The sequence below is a fragment of the Podarcis cretensis genome (genome assembly GCF_951804945.1).
Source record: "Podarcis cretensis genome assembly, chromosome: 9".
NCBI lineage: Eukaryota > Metazoa > Chordata > Lepidosauria > Squamata > Lacertidae > Podarcis > Podarcis cretensis.
Window position 1 is genome coordinate 52,171,811 of NC_137178.1, and position 14,808 is coordinate 52,186,618.

General features: G+C 40.1%; 1 protein-coding gene across 5 annotated transcripts in view; it reads right to left on the bottom strand.

The window, feature by feature from the left end:
* LOC307223696 (NACHT and WD repeat domain-containing protein 2-like) overlaps positions 1–14,808 on the bottom strand; it is a 49,409-nt gene that overhangs the window by 25,432 nt on the left and 9,169 nt on the right. For all 5 annotated transcript variants that reach the window (XM_079989894.1, XM_079989893.1, XM_079989895.1 and 2 more), the window contains 7 exons: positions 14,278–14,690; positions 12,801–12,955; positions 12,490–12,698; positions 10,080–10,219; positions 6,623–6,733; positions 4,138–4,296; positions 3,590–3,713 (listed from right to left, as the gene is read on the bottom strand). In XM_079989894.1, the coding sequence (XP_079846020.1) occupies positions 3,590–3,713; positions 4,138–4,296; positions 6,623–6,733; positions 10,080–10,219; positions 12,490–12,698; positions 12,801–12,955; positions 14,278–14,690 (1,311 nt within the window). The remainder of the gene's footprint in view (positions 1–3,589; positions 3,714–4,137; positions 4,297–6,622; positions 6,734–10,079; positions 10,220–12,489; positions 12,699–12,800; positions 12,956–14,277; positions 14,691–14,808) is intronic.

Here is a 14,808-nt window from a genome sequence, read left to right on the forward strand (position 1 = left end):
TGCAATGAAATTATGGAGGGGAAGAAGGCACCGGAGTCGTGGAAAGAAGCTTTCATCACATTGATACCTAAACTAGAAACTGAAAAGACACAACTTAAGAATTACCGCCCCATCTCCCTCCTAAATGTGGATTACAAAATATTTGCAGACATTTTAGCAAGTAGATTTAAAAAAGTCTTAAATGAAGTAATTCACAAGGACCAGGCAGGTTTTCTCCCAGGTAGACATTTGTTTGCAAACACAAGGAACATTATTGATATTTTGGAACTCCTGCAAACAAACATTAATACAAAAGCAGTTTTGATATTTATAGACGCGGAGAAGGCCTTTGATAATATCTCCTGGAAGTTTATGAAGAAAAATTTGGAAGGAATGGGAGTGGGGCGGGGGTTTTATAATGGGATAGAGGCAATTTATTCAGAGCAAAAGGCAAAACTGATAGTCAACAATGTGGTGACAGAAGAGTTTAGAATTGAAAAAGGAACACGACAAGGTTGCCCTATATCCCCTTTGTTATTTATATCGGTCCTAGAAGTGCTCTTGAATATGATTAGAGGAGACCGGTGGGTGGAAGGTATCCAGGTCGGAGCGAAACAATACAAACTGAAAGCATTTGCAGATGACCTAGTTTTGACCCTACAGGAGCCAGAGCCCAGTACTAAAAGGGTATTACAACTGATTTATGAGTTTGGTTGAGTGGCAGGATTTAAACTTAATAAGCAAAAAACTAAGGTTTTGGAAAAAAAATTGACTTCTTCAGAATCAGAAAGGTTTCAGAAAGAGACAGAATTAAATGTGGTTAAAAAAGTGAGATACCTAGGGGTAAATATAACAGCGAAGAACAGGAACTTATTTAAAGACAATTATGAAAAATGTTGGTCTGAAATTAAAAGGGATTTAGATGTTTGGTCAAGACTGAAACTTTCTTTGACAGGACGTATTGCTGCAATTAAGATGAATGTATTGCCAAAAATGTTATTTTTGTTTCAAACTTTGCAGATTGTGGACAAAATGGAGTGTTTTGGGAGGTGGCAGAGAGATATTTCAAGATTTGTCTGGCAGGGCAAAAAGCCCAGAATTAAGTTTAAGATATTAACTGACGCTAAAGAAAGAGGGGGATTTGCCCTGCCAGACCTAAAGTTGTATTATGAATCAGCAGCTTTCTGCTGGTTGAAAGATTGGCTACTTCTTGAGAACACTGATGTTTTAGATTTGGAAGGATTCAACAATGCGTTTGGGTGGCATGCATATCTGTGGTATGACAAGGCTAAAATACATAAGAATTTCAAGAACCATGTTGTCAGAAAAGCTGTATTTAATGTCTGGTTGAAATATAAAGACTTATTGGAAAACAAGACCCCAAGGTGGTTATCACCAATGGAGGCTAAGGCCGTGAAAAAACTCAATATGGAGGCCAAATGGCCGAAATATTGGGAAATAATAGAAAAAGATGGAGATAACTGGAGGTTGCAGAGTATGGACAAAATAAAAGATAAAGTGCGAGATTGGCTACATTATGCTCAGATTAAAGAAGTTTTTAAGTTGGATAAAAAGGTAGGATTCCAGGTGGAAAAATCAAAGTTAGAAACTGAACTGTTAGAACCCAGCTCTAAGATACTTTCAAGAATGTATAATTTGCTGTTAAAATGGAATACACAGGATGAAACGGTCAAATCAGCCATGATAAAATGGGCACAGGACATAGGGAACAACATCATGTTTGCAGACTGGGAAAAGTTATGGACCACAGGTTTGAGATTTACGGCATGTAATGCCTTGAAAGAAAATATTATGAAAATGATATACAGGTGGTACATGACCCCAGTCAAGCTTGCAAAGATATACCATGTGTCTGATAATAAATGTTGGAAGTGTAAACAAGCTGAAGGAACATTCTTTCACCTCTGGTGGACTTGCCCTAGAGTGAAGGTTTTCTGGGAAATGATTTATAATGAACTGAAAAAGGTATTTAAGTATACCTTCCCTAAGAAACTAGAGGCCTTTCTCTTGGGTATTGTTGGTCAGAGTGTGCAAAAGAAGGATCGAACCTTTTTTATGTACGCTACAACAGCAGCAAGGATACTCATCGCTAAAAGCTGGAAAACTCAAGAATTACCCACACTGGAAGAATGGCAGATGCAACTGATAGACTATATGACGGGCAGAATCCGAGACCTGGGAGAAGAACTGGTGGAGGAAGACTGGAAGAAATTCAAGGACTATCTACAAAAATATTGTAAATTGTATGATTGTTAAGAAAGATGTAAGATTAGCAAAAACATGGCTTCAACAAACTAGTTATAAAGAATATAAATTTAAATTCAACTGGAAGATGAAAAGATAAATCTGGGATAAGTAATATTTTATGATTAAGCTTCAATAAGTGTATGTTAAACCCCAAAATTTGAGATATTAAATATTGGAAAATTATATTATATGAATTAAATCAAGTTAATAATTTGCTGGTAAAATTTATGTTTAGAAAGCAGGAACAAGAGATGTGAGAAAGTCCAAAGTTGAGAATGAAATGTGGATAATGGAAAATATTATGTTATTATGTATGTTTTTTATTGGTTATACAAAATTTAATAAATATTATTATAAAAAAAATATGAAAATTTCGTTCAACGTTTTTCAGCTAATCAACTTGATTTGCATTCATTGTTATCCTTTAGCTGACATATCCCAGAAGGTTGTTACCTTTTCCAGATAAACCTTTTTCTTCAATAAATGTTGCAGAAGTACTTCGTAGAGGAAAAGATGCTTCAAAATTACATGTTCCAAAGAGCCAAGTGATATGTTTCCACAAAAGTTCATAGTCCTTATTCATTTTTGCTGCTATATCCAAATCAAGCACATCTTCAAATCTTTGCAACACTGTTTTCGGCTAAAAGCTATGTATAAAAATGTGTATATTTGTGAAAATATATGTGTGAAAACAATTTGAATTTTCATGCATTTAATAAAATTCACAGGTTGATGTGGAAATGTGACAAAACAGACTTACGAATGAACACATAAGAAACTGATATGGCGTGGAAATAAACCAATCTATTCATTCCTAGGTAAGAATGATTATTATTGTTAAAGACTATGATTGAGTAAAGAGCGGAAACGAAATGTCAGCTCAGCAAAAATAATGGATTCCAAGGGATTCCTAATAGCTTGCAGAATATTAAAAAGGTGTTGGCAATAGAAATTGTGGGAAATCTGTCTTAACTTTGGAGATGTTCGCTGACATGAGTTGGCTGTAGACATGCAACACATTACAGTGTTTGATGATGCAGTGATGGAGATGTGCCTCAGGATCCCCTTTGCTTCCCCATGTTGAACTGATTATGAGCACTGTCAGCTGTAACAGCACTGGTCATTTGCTGAAAAGTGTTTCTTGGTTTCTGACCTTTCATTATCTGAGCAGCACTGTCAGCATTATGCTTGAGCTGTTTTGTCATCTTCCACTCCTAACTTTTATTTCTTGCTGAATCATGTGGAGGGAAAAGTGTGTGCATGTAGGTGCTGCTGCTGTAAAAATGCAACAGTATAATTTTTTTCTTTGAGCCTTAAAAAGAAGGAATATTTAATTTGTTACCTTGGATAAATTAACCGAGACCTTGTAGATAGAAGCTATCTGGTAGCAAAGGCTGAAGAGAGTCAGTCGGATATTTCTGCTTTCACCAGTAACACCAATAAATCGAATTACAACTCTGAGGTTCCTGAATGAAAAGGGGGGGGGGAGCAAATAAAATAAAATAGCTTTTTACCTTGCTTATGAAAATGTTTTCTTTTTAATACATGTGTTTAGCTGTTAAATCAATGTATGTGTGCTGTTACTGTATCATCTAGTTGAAGGTGGACTTAACGTTGTGAACAGTGAATGTTGGGCTCATTGTAAAATATGCAAATATAAAGGTATTAATTTAGTTTATATATTGTTATCAATATGGAATAATTTTACATTTCACAGAATTCACAGCACTCTGTGATACCAGCTAAGACAAATCAAAGGGGGCAAATATGGTAGCTAGTAAGCAGCAGTTGGGAGCTGGGTATGGGTGACACTGGGTTTATCTCTGTTATCTTTATTCAAGAACTTTTATCTATGTTCCAAATATGTGTGAGGCTGCGAGAGGCCCTTACCCAGATATCCAGCTAGGAGCCAAAGAAGCGGCTTTTGCTATGACAGCAGTTTTCCCGCATCCAGCCTCTCCACAAATTACAACTAGCTTTCTGTTCGAGGATGCAAGACGATTCTTCAGTTTGCACAAAAACATTTCTCTTCCTAGTAGACATTTAACCCTGTTTTGAGAGGGAAAATCAAAACACTATTTGTGTTTAGTCACTACTGTGTACTTGCTGATGCTGTGCACACACCATACCTTTAAAACAAATTTAAAGCCCACAAAGAATCCTGGGAACTGCAGTTTCTTGAGGAAGCTGAGAATTGTAGCTCTGGGAGGGGTAAACTTCATTTAATATGATTCTCAGGTGCGAATGGGCAGGGGAATGTGCTTTGGATGTGCTTTAAAGGTGTGGTGTGTATGCAGCCTAAAATCCTATATCAACGTATCTGAGAGCTACAAGTAAGTGGCCCAGCACTCCTAGGAGATGCTTGTAGGATGACTTATTTTTATTCCTCCAGCAAGGGGCAGAAAGTGAATTAGGGTTACCCATTTGTAGCAAATAAATAAAGTAGTTTTTCTCAGTCTAGAATCATTCATGATCTTCCACAACATGCTACTTTCAATATAGATTTAGTCATCCAGATAGATTCATCCTGCTGTCCACAAAGGAGGGTATGGTTACTTGATAAAATGTTTGACAACTCTCTCCTTCCTTGGGTTATCAGTGCCTTTTCCTTGCCTACATGTCCCAGGTGAATGAATAAGGAAGTGGGTGAACAGGTTTCTCAAGAAAGACAAGAGCTGAGCAGTAAGCTCCTGCAGTACTTTGGGATGCTGGCTGGGATAGTGATGCATGTGGTGGGGCTCAGCATCCCCTACTGACATCAAAGCCACAACAGCTTACCTGGACAGGGATGGGGGCAGGATGGGACTGACTTCAGGGCCACAGGGATGCACCAGCAAGAGAGCTAAACTGCTGCCAACCCCACAGGTGTAACCATGCAGACCTGATCTCCCTGCTGCCTGTCCCAACCCAGCCTGGTAGTTAAGTAGCAACAACAGCAATGTCAGGAGAGTAACTCTGCCCTAACACACGTGCTGCTGCTGGCAGGCTGCCCCTGTAGATATGTAATGTGGGGCAGTAGATTTTGCTACAGTGTTTTAGCTATTTGGCTCCTCCTATGCTCAGCCTGCATGTTTCCAGACAATATACAAATACTCATAAAGAGAGATCTGCAATAGTGTGGCAAAAAAGGAAAACAAATCTAAGATGAATTCAGTGTGCGCTACCCAAGTGTGTGCACCACTGGCTTGCCTTAGGTGACAAGAGGCTGACACAGGCCAACTGACAACCATGATTTCCAGGGGCTGAAATGAACCTGTGAATAGGGAGCCACCACAGCTAATGTAAAGTTTTATAGACTGGTTCTATAACTCCTTTTGCAAGGAAGGAACAAAGCCCCAGACAATGAGGATCCAGGGGCCAACATGATGCTATATTTTGGGTATCATGCCAGACTGGTGTTAGGCTAGTTGCCACCACTGAGATTGCTGTGTTGTGGAGTAGTGCCATTCTAGGGATAGGGGACCAAGTGATGGCCGAGACTTTTTGGGGCCACGGCTTTGGTCCTGTATACCTTAAGGAGTGTCTCCACCCCCACCGTTCAGCCCAGACACTGAGATACAGCTCTGAGGGCCTTCTGGAGGTTCACTCATTGAGAGAAGTGAGGTTACAAGGAACCAGGCAGAGGGGCTTCTTGGCAGCTGCGCCTGCCCTTTGGAATGCCTTCCCATCAGATGCCAAGGAAATAAACAACTATCTGACTTTTAAAAGACATATGAATGCTTCCGCAGATAGGGAAGTTTTAAATGTTTGATATTTTACTGTGTTTAATGTTTTAATTAGCTGTAAGCCACTCAGAGTGGCTGGGGCAACCTAGTCAGACGGGCGGCATATAAATAAATTATTTGATGATGACGATGATGATTGAAGAAAATCCAAATGGTGCCTTTTATGATGGTAAAATTTCAATAGTAGAACTGAATATTTGATAATATGCTGTCCATTAATGGTATTTTTAAATTCACCTTCCCCAGAGTGGATTGTCTCACCTTGCCTAATGAGCCGGCCCTTCAAGGGCACTGGAAAACCTTATATTAGGTATCATCTAACATCCAGAAAGCACTTTGGTGGCATGTTGGTAGCAGAGAAGAAGTGATTTACAAGAGTACAACTTTTATTTCTCAAACATGTCTATGTTCTGGAAAGAGGCAGGGTGTGGATGTGAGTAGGAATTGGTATCATTTAATTTTCCTTCATATATGCTCTTGTTGAATGACTGGAATGCTGCTCAAATGAATGGGTAGGTCAGATTTTCACTTCAACAGAGGCTGCTAATAAGATTGTTCTTAAATCACAACTATCATATCAACTCTTCAACTGTTCTCCATCATGAAGCCTGGCTAAAGTAAATTAAGCAACCAAACATCACCAAACTCACAAGGCCTGACAGTGCCGGATATGTTCCAGAACTTCGTCGTCATTATGAGTTTCAAATACTTGCTTCCTTCGCATAGGTAGCATTTCTTGAATATCCTTCAAATGGATTGTTCTGGTCAAATGAAAACATGGAGGGGGAAAGTTTTAATCCACATTTCAACATTGTGTATAGGTTACAGTGACTTTTAGACAGTGTTATTTATTTTCTTCCATTCATATCCCAGCTAGATGTCACCACACATGTAGTTGTTGACAACCACGTGAAGATGTTGAAAAACCTAGTTCCTTTTATGAATGTCCAAATACGATGATATACACGGGAGATTCACAATTTCCAGCATTCAGAAGTGACAAACAAGGGAAAAGACTATCCTTATAAATACAGTTACAGATAGGTAGCTGTGTTGGTCTGCCATAGTCAAAACAAAATAAATTTTTTTTCCCCTTCCAGTAGCACCTTAAAGACCAACTAAGTTAGTTCTTGGTATGAGCTTTCGTGTGCACGCACACTTCTGTTTCTTTTTTTTTTACTAAAATTTTTATTGGATTTTCACATTTTATAAACACACACACACACAAAAGAAAAGACAAAGACAAAACATGTATAATTTCATATCCTTACTTTCTTAACCCCACTTCCTGACTTCCCCCCACCCCCCCTTCATACACCCTAATTCAAATAATTAGCTCAGCAAGTTCTTATCTCTCATCCTTTACATATTATTGTTATCTTTTTTAAAATTAATTCTTATTACTTGGCCAAATTTTACTTATCCAATTTTCTTATAAATGTTGAATCCTTTTCTAAGGTCGACCCAAATTCCCTTCCACGAATTTCCCCCTTTTTATATTAAATATAGGTCATCATAGCCAAACACAAAGGTCAAAAAAATTTTGAAATTCTGTTCTCCCCTCCCTCCCTACCCCGGTTTCAGTCCCTTCCCAAATAAATGTCCACAATGACAGTTTTTAGCCTGGATTCCTCACATCTGAGGCCTTCAAGTCTCTGTCAGTCTCTCTCTGCCGGTTTTGTTGGTAACCCTCTTTGTTGGTCGTCAGGTCTCGAAGGAGCTCTGGCACAGTCTCATCAGATTTTCTTCCATCTGAAATACTTGGTAACAGCTGCTGCAAAAAGTCAACTGATCTCCCATACTCAAAGAGGAAGCCCCAATCATATTTCTTATTTCTTTTAAATTCCAGTGTTCCAAGTGTTCCAGGGGCTTCCTCCTTCCTCTTTCGCATCTTTCGCAGATTTGTAATCCAAAGATCTTCTTCTTTATGTTCTAACAATGTAGGCTTCTGGTTGGTACTCTCCACCTGTACTTTCACCACTCCTTCTTCCCTCTCCTCCAGTTCCAAAGATGTCTCTTCTGATTCAGCTGCAGATTTTTTCCCAGTCAGATCCTTTGTGCATTCAGCAGAGTTGCTTGTTTTAGAGTTCAAGGTTATAAGTTGTTTGTTCATAGCCATGCTCTGCTCTTGCAGTATTCCCACGAGAAAAAAACATTCTTTCTATCTCTGCCTGTAATTTTCCATCTGCAGCCATTGTAATGTTTCAGAGTTCCCCCTAGGGGGATTCTGGTTACTTAATAGTCCTTTCCCAACAGTCCGTTACTTTGTTATTTATAACTACTTTGTTCCCAACCACTTTGATTCAAATATAACAAATTTAGTCCAGAGAGATGTTAAATAATAAGATTTTTAACTTTAACTGCCCGTTTGACAGCTCCTTTGACAGCTGTCAAACTCCTTGTTCCTTTTCCTCCAGCTCACACACAGGACGCTCCCGGGTCCGGGGGGGGGGGGGGGGTTTAGACAAAGACTTCTAAAATTCCACTCTTTTACTCTCCAGCACAAATCTTCTTCTGTCAAATTCATGGAAATATTAACTTTTAAATCACACCAAAAAGAAAAGATCTCTCCACCTTAGTTCTCCGATCCTTGCTTTAAATCTTTTGTAGGTAGGGGGGGTGCGGACTTCCCTTTAGCACATTCCCCGGTCGTACCGAATTCAAGGATAAAAGTTTTAAAGTCCAAATTCCGTTCTACTCACGGGTTATTTCAAGTCCGAATTTCAGGGAAAAAAGTCAGCGCTCTCCGGCCATGGCTCGCGGCTTCGCTCCACTGCAGTAGCGGTCTACTCACAGCACCACGCCACTCTCCGTACCCTCTCCGTAGCCTTTAAAAAGGCTCTTCGTGGGTCGGGGGGGCGCTTAAGGTGCCCTGTGTGCACGCACACTTCTGGTGTATCTGAAGAAGTGTGCATGCACACGAAAGCTCATACCAAGAACTAACTTAGTTGGTCTTTAAGGTGCTACTGGAAGGGAAATTTTTTTTTATTTTGTTTATCCTTATAAAGACATGCACAAAATGTGCTTGTGGTGTCAACATTCTTATATGATTGTTGGCAACCACATGGCAAGAGTTAGCCAATGTGATGTCCTCCAGACATACAACTCCCATCAGCTGCAACTAGTTTGGACTGATGGCATTTATAATCCCCAACCTCTGGAGTATGCCTTATTAGCGACCCCACAGCATGGGATTTATAAGTGCTTATATTTGAATCATTTTATTAATGCTATTAATCACAATATTCAAAAATCGTATGGCTTTTTAGCACCATCACAAGTGACTAAAACAGCTTTATTTTCTCAGCAGTGCCAAGAATTACCTCCTCCTGATTTAGACACACACACACTTCACACAGTATTAAGTGCCACTGAGTACCCATCTTCAAGCCCTTATTCCCACTTGCTAGAAATGGCATTTTGGAAAGACTTCACCTGAAGTCTAAAATGCAGCTTTGGACCACGGGATCCTGCTCCCTAACCATTTCCACTGACCCTCCTAGCATTGTGCCTGCATGGGTGGCAATTCTTAGGGAAGGTCTGTCTGCACTGTTTTTTTGACAAGGAAGCCAAACCATACTATATTTCTTTAATTTGCTCCACAAAATATGTGAAAGTACAAGAGGGTTGGGGTTTTTTTTGTTTTGTTTTGTTTTTGGCTTTCTTAAATCATGCACATCCTGCCTCTACTAGAGGCCAATCAGACAACTTTGGTAAGTTATAAGTACTGTATGATGGAGAGAGTTACCCCCTGTAACTACAGGTCCTCCCAGGTATATTATCTCTGAAAATGAAGTTCTATTCTTAGCTATAATGTCTAATAGCCATACAGGCCTATCCTCAGGAATCTGTCAAATCCTCTTTGAAGCCACCTAAGTTACTGTCCATCTCCTCCTCTTGTCGTAATTACTTCCGTAATTAACGTGAGGAAGTGAAACAGAGCAAACAATACATCAGAAATTTTCAACTGTCATATTTTTTAGGCTTTGATTATTTAAGGTGCCATGGGAAAACTACTTCTATATTGAAATATAATGGAACGTACCTTTACTATTAAGTTATGTATACATTAAACTGTTTCACCAAAGAAGCAGTTATGTGGCTGACCTGTTGAAGTGACTGATGACAATTTTCTGAAAGTCATTGCAAAGGCACTCAAGGTAGTAAGCATGGGATCTGTTGGTGGTGGGGCTGATGCCATCTCTTCCCCAGTTAATGCTTTTTCTGTAGATATTTGTGTGACGAAGCTGTAAAGACAAGCCTATAATGTTGGCATCATCAACCACCCAAGCAAGCAAACAGCTGACTGAACAATACTGAAGAGGATAACTGTCTGTGTCAGAGAAGTTTTGAATGTTAAACTGAGCCTTTGTGCCAGAGTAAGATCAACTTAAGGATGGCGCTGTGGGTTAAGCCACAGAGCCTAGGACTTGCCGATCAGGAGGTTGGCAGTTCGAATCCTCACAACAGGGTGAGCTCCTGTTGCTTGGTCCCTGCTCCTGCCAAGGTAAACGGAGTTTCCGTGCACTGCTCTGGTTTGCCAGAAGCGGTTTAGTCATGCTGGCCACATGACCCAGAAGCTGTACGCCGGCTCCCTCGGCCAATAAAGCGAGATGAGCGCCGCAACCCCAGAGTCGGCCATAACTGGACCTAATGGTCAGGGGTCCCTTTACCTTTACCTTTAAGATCAACTTAAACCTGCTTAATCCTTTTGTAGTAAAAGTTCTTCATATTTATAGTTCAGACCCTCCAAGTGTCCCTATTTTCCAGGGAAGTCCCTGATTTAGAGAAGCTGTCTTGGTTTCTGATTTGATCCCAGAATGTCCCACATTTCCTTAGGATGTCCCTATTTTCACTGGAGATATGGTGGAGGGTATGGAATTATCTGACCTCCAAGCCGTCTGAAAGCAATCCTGTACGGGGATTTTTTTTTTTTTATGTTTCATGTTTCATTATGTTTTTGTATATGTTGGAAGCTGCCTAGAGTGGCTGGGGCAACCCAGTAAGATGCGTGGGGTATAAATAGTAAAATTATCATTATGGAATGGGACATCCTTATTTTCATTGGAGAAATGTTGGAGGGTATGGTAGGTTATGTCCCCAGGCGTATTTTTTAGGAATTAAGTTTCATTTAAACAGTACCGTTTCATTAGGAACATGGCCATCCAGGGTTTAGAATGCAGCATGAGATTTTGAGTAACACAGATCTAGCTGACGCTATTTCTTTAAGGATAAATTGAATGCAAAATAATAATACACGTTTCATTGACTATAGTTTCTTTCAGCCTAGCAAATGAAGATGTTTCTTTCAAGCTTTATAATGTTGTAACAGTGCAATGTTCTGGTCTGAAATCGCACAGAGACATGCTGGGAAAGGAATCAATGAAGACCTTTCCTTTGAAAATAGTAAGCCATTTCTGTCAATAGCATAGTTTGAAGCTCATGCTGAGAAATGCAAATAAATGAAAATGGTGCTTCCTATTCGGTTCCCTCTAGTGTGTTTGGGGTTAGAGTGTAGGTTTATACATAAAAGATGAAGCGATGATATTTATTTTGTCAGGTTTTACCTGTTCATTAAAGGCTCTACTTTGCTTCCATTATTTTCAGGTCTAGAGCATGGCTTAAGAAAGTCAGTGACTAATGACAAGCAGAGGTGGCAATAAAGATAGGAAGAGGAACAAAGCTTTAAAAAGTGCATATTGTGGGATAACTGAGAAAGATTACAAATTCAGATAACAGGATTAAAATAAATTAAAATCAAGGCCAAAAGTGTCTGGTGGGGGGCAGGGTGAGGTGGTGAAAATGTATATAATAGTACTTAGAAATGGTTTCTGAGAAAGGTCTGAATTGGTTTACCGAAAGCAGGCAGAGTATACACTTGCAGATCATTATGTAGAATGCAGTGGTAGACAGAGTGGGAAATGTTTTCTTTATTTCCTCATAGATATTGTGGACAGCTTAGGAAAAACTATTTCTTAAGTGGTGTTCAATACATTTTGCCCGAAGCAACTGCACTGCACAGTTCAAGATAGAGACCCCACGATTCCCTTTGCTATGTTATAGAGCAGGGTGGGTAATCTCAGGCTAGGGGGCCAAATACAGCCGTCCAGGCCTATTGATCTGACCCTAAGAAATTTTCCCAGGCCACACTCACTGCTTCTACTGCACCCCCCACCCCCAAGTGTTTTGCCTGGCTGGAATGTGCCTTTGCACTCTGGTGATTCCTCTTGTATGTCTGGATGGAGGATAGAGAGAGGTGTGTGTAGAAATTTGCCTGCTGTACAAAGGTAAAATTTACATCTGTTGCCCTGGTCCCACCCACCACTGGCCTATGTCCCTAGAAGGGAATGTTGCCCTTGCACTGGAAAGGGCTTTCCACCCTTGTTACAGAGGATGATGTGGTACAAATCTCATATCCCATGATATGTCATCAGGGCATCTTGAGATATTTTCAACCAGAATATCCATTGAGATGCTTCTATAGGTAGCCCAGGCCATGATGTTCTGAGCAACCTACCCTAGAGTGAATGCTTTTCACAAAGTTCTGATGTGCTTCATACGTTGTTTTGTTGATCTCTGGTCTTAGTGGGTGAACGTCAATATATTTTGGTGCATGGGGACTTGACAGACTGGACTGCAGATCTGTGATGTCTCTTTTGAAGCAGTGACAGTGATCCTCACACTTTCCCTCGACCTGGAATCCTTGATCCACTTCTTGTTGCAAAACTTGCAAAACATAAATAATTGTATTTAAACTACTCAGATAAGCCACCACCCATATAATAAAGCAAAACAACATCCTGGTCATATATTGGATACCTTTCTCACCTGTTCTGAGCAGTGTGGTGGCAGCTTCTTGTCCAAGAGCAACTGCAGCATATTCTTGAAATATTTTATGCACTTTCTGAAAAGACGCCAACCATTTGTTCTTTGCTTGTTGCCTGCGAGTAGGATCATTGCTTAGGATATCTTGGTACACTGTGCTGTGCAGACAACATGAAATGCATGAACTGTGAGAAACAGGCTAAAAACAAAGAAATGTACAATTGCCCTTGCACTGGATATACAAATGTACATCTTTGAAATGTACAATTTGCCAGCTACGTGAAATGCTGAAGAGTAGCCCCACAGACATGTTCCATTCGCAAGTGAATTTTGGATGGTTGAAAGGAAGATGGGAGCACGTCAACAGATCAATGATACACAAATGCCCATGATACACAGAGCATAGTGATTCATAGCACAGGACAGTGTCTCCATTTTATGGGAAGAAATTTAGGAGAATCCGGAAATAAACTCACAATCCAACGCCTAATTTCTCCTCATTTTAGCCATATATTATGGTCTCCATAAGCTTCCAAAAACAAATGGGTGGGGGAAAACAATGTGATTTTTCTAGAAAAAGAGGTGCTGGAACTTACCATGAGCACCTCCTTTGTTCTCTTATAATGGCAATGGCACCCACCTAAGAGGTGATGGAACTGAGTTCCAGCAAGTTCTGGCTGAGAAAAAGCCAACCCAATTAAGAAAAGATGTCTCTGTCCCTCCATGATTCCCTCCTATGATTCAAGTACTGGCTTTTAGCAGATGAAACAGCAGGTATTTCTGGCATAGAACAACTGTCTCTGGATGTAATATTCATGGAAGTAAGTGATGAGAATACGTATTTACACGAGGAACTGTTTGGGTTCATTTCAATCTCAAACCAAACTGCAGTAGACATAGCCAACACATGCTTGTTCATGGACTAGAGCTCAATAAAGGCTCATCCATACTTTCCGTTAAATCCAGACCTAATTCCATTTTCAATTTGGTCTCATGCTGGAGGTTCCGTCAAATTTTTGCCTCGGATTTTACTCCAGGACAGGCCCCTGAAAACCAGTTCTTTCCCATTCATTCTCGTAGTCTGCTGTTCAGATTGTCTCCACCTCCTGCTCTGCCCACTCATGGCAGCTGGGTTGAGCAATGACATTCATTTTCGCCCCCACAGAGGGGCATCTTTATACTAAACTCAAACATTCAGACCTGCACACACACAAACAAAGCACCAGCAACTGTGAGGGGGGAATGAGTCTGCACATTGGTTTCCTTTTTCACGTTAAACTCCTTTGGCTGGCCAGCAATAGCCAATTGAAGTAAATGGCATGCAAACCTCTGATGCAGTACTAGAAAGGGAATTTGTTTACAAACAGAGCAAAATGGACAGCAAATGCCAGGAAAAGTACACAACAGTTGTCCCAACCCCTTTGGGTTTTTGCCAAGCTTCTGTAATTTAATAATGACAACAATAATGACAATAACTAACCAAATAGGTTGAAGTCTGTAAACTGCAGGGATGTAGTTTTCATCCAACCTGTACCAGCAATCCAGAAGTTGAAGTTCTCTCTCATATTCAGCTACAGTCTTTTGGGTGAGGAGAGAAGCATTAGAAAACTCCTGCCCATTTGAATTAATCATTTCATATTGCTTCTTGCTGTTAGTCTCAGCTTCAGGTTCTTCTGTTGAGACACTAGGGCTCAGGGCATGTTGATTAATAACACCTTGGATTTCGTTCTTTTTATCTACTAGAGTTTCTTCCCTCAAACCACTAGCCAAACTATGCTTTGACTTTTTGGTACTCAGCTTCATTTGTTCAACTGTGGCTTTGATCGCCTCTAAATCTTCCTTCGCTATTACTGCTGGGAGAGAGGGGTCGTCATGTTTTTGCCCAATAAAAACCTGAAACAGAAAACCAAAGAAGAGGAAATTGGCTTACAATGGAACCAATAAAGCCTTGGTGCATTTAATGTTTTGTGAAGCCAGTGGCATTCCATACTGAGGCTGCATACACACATTC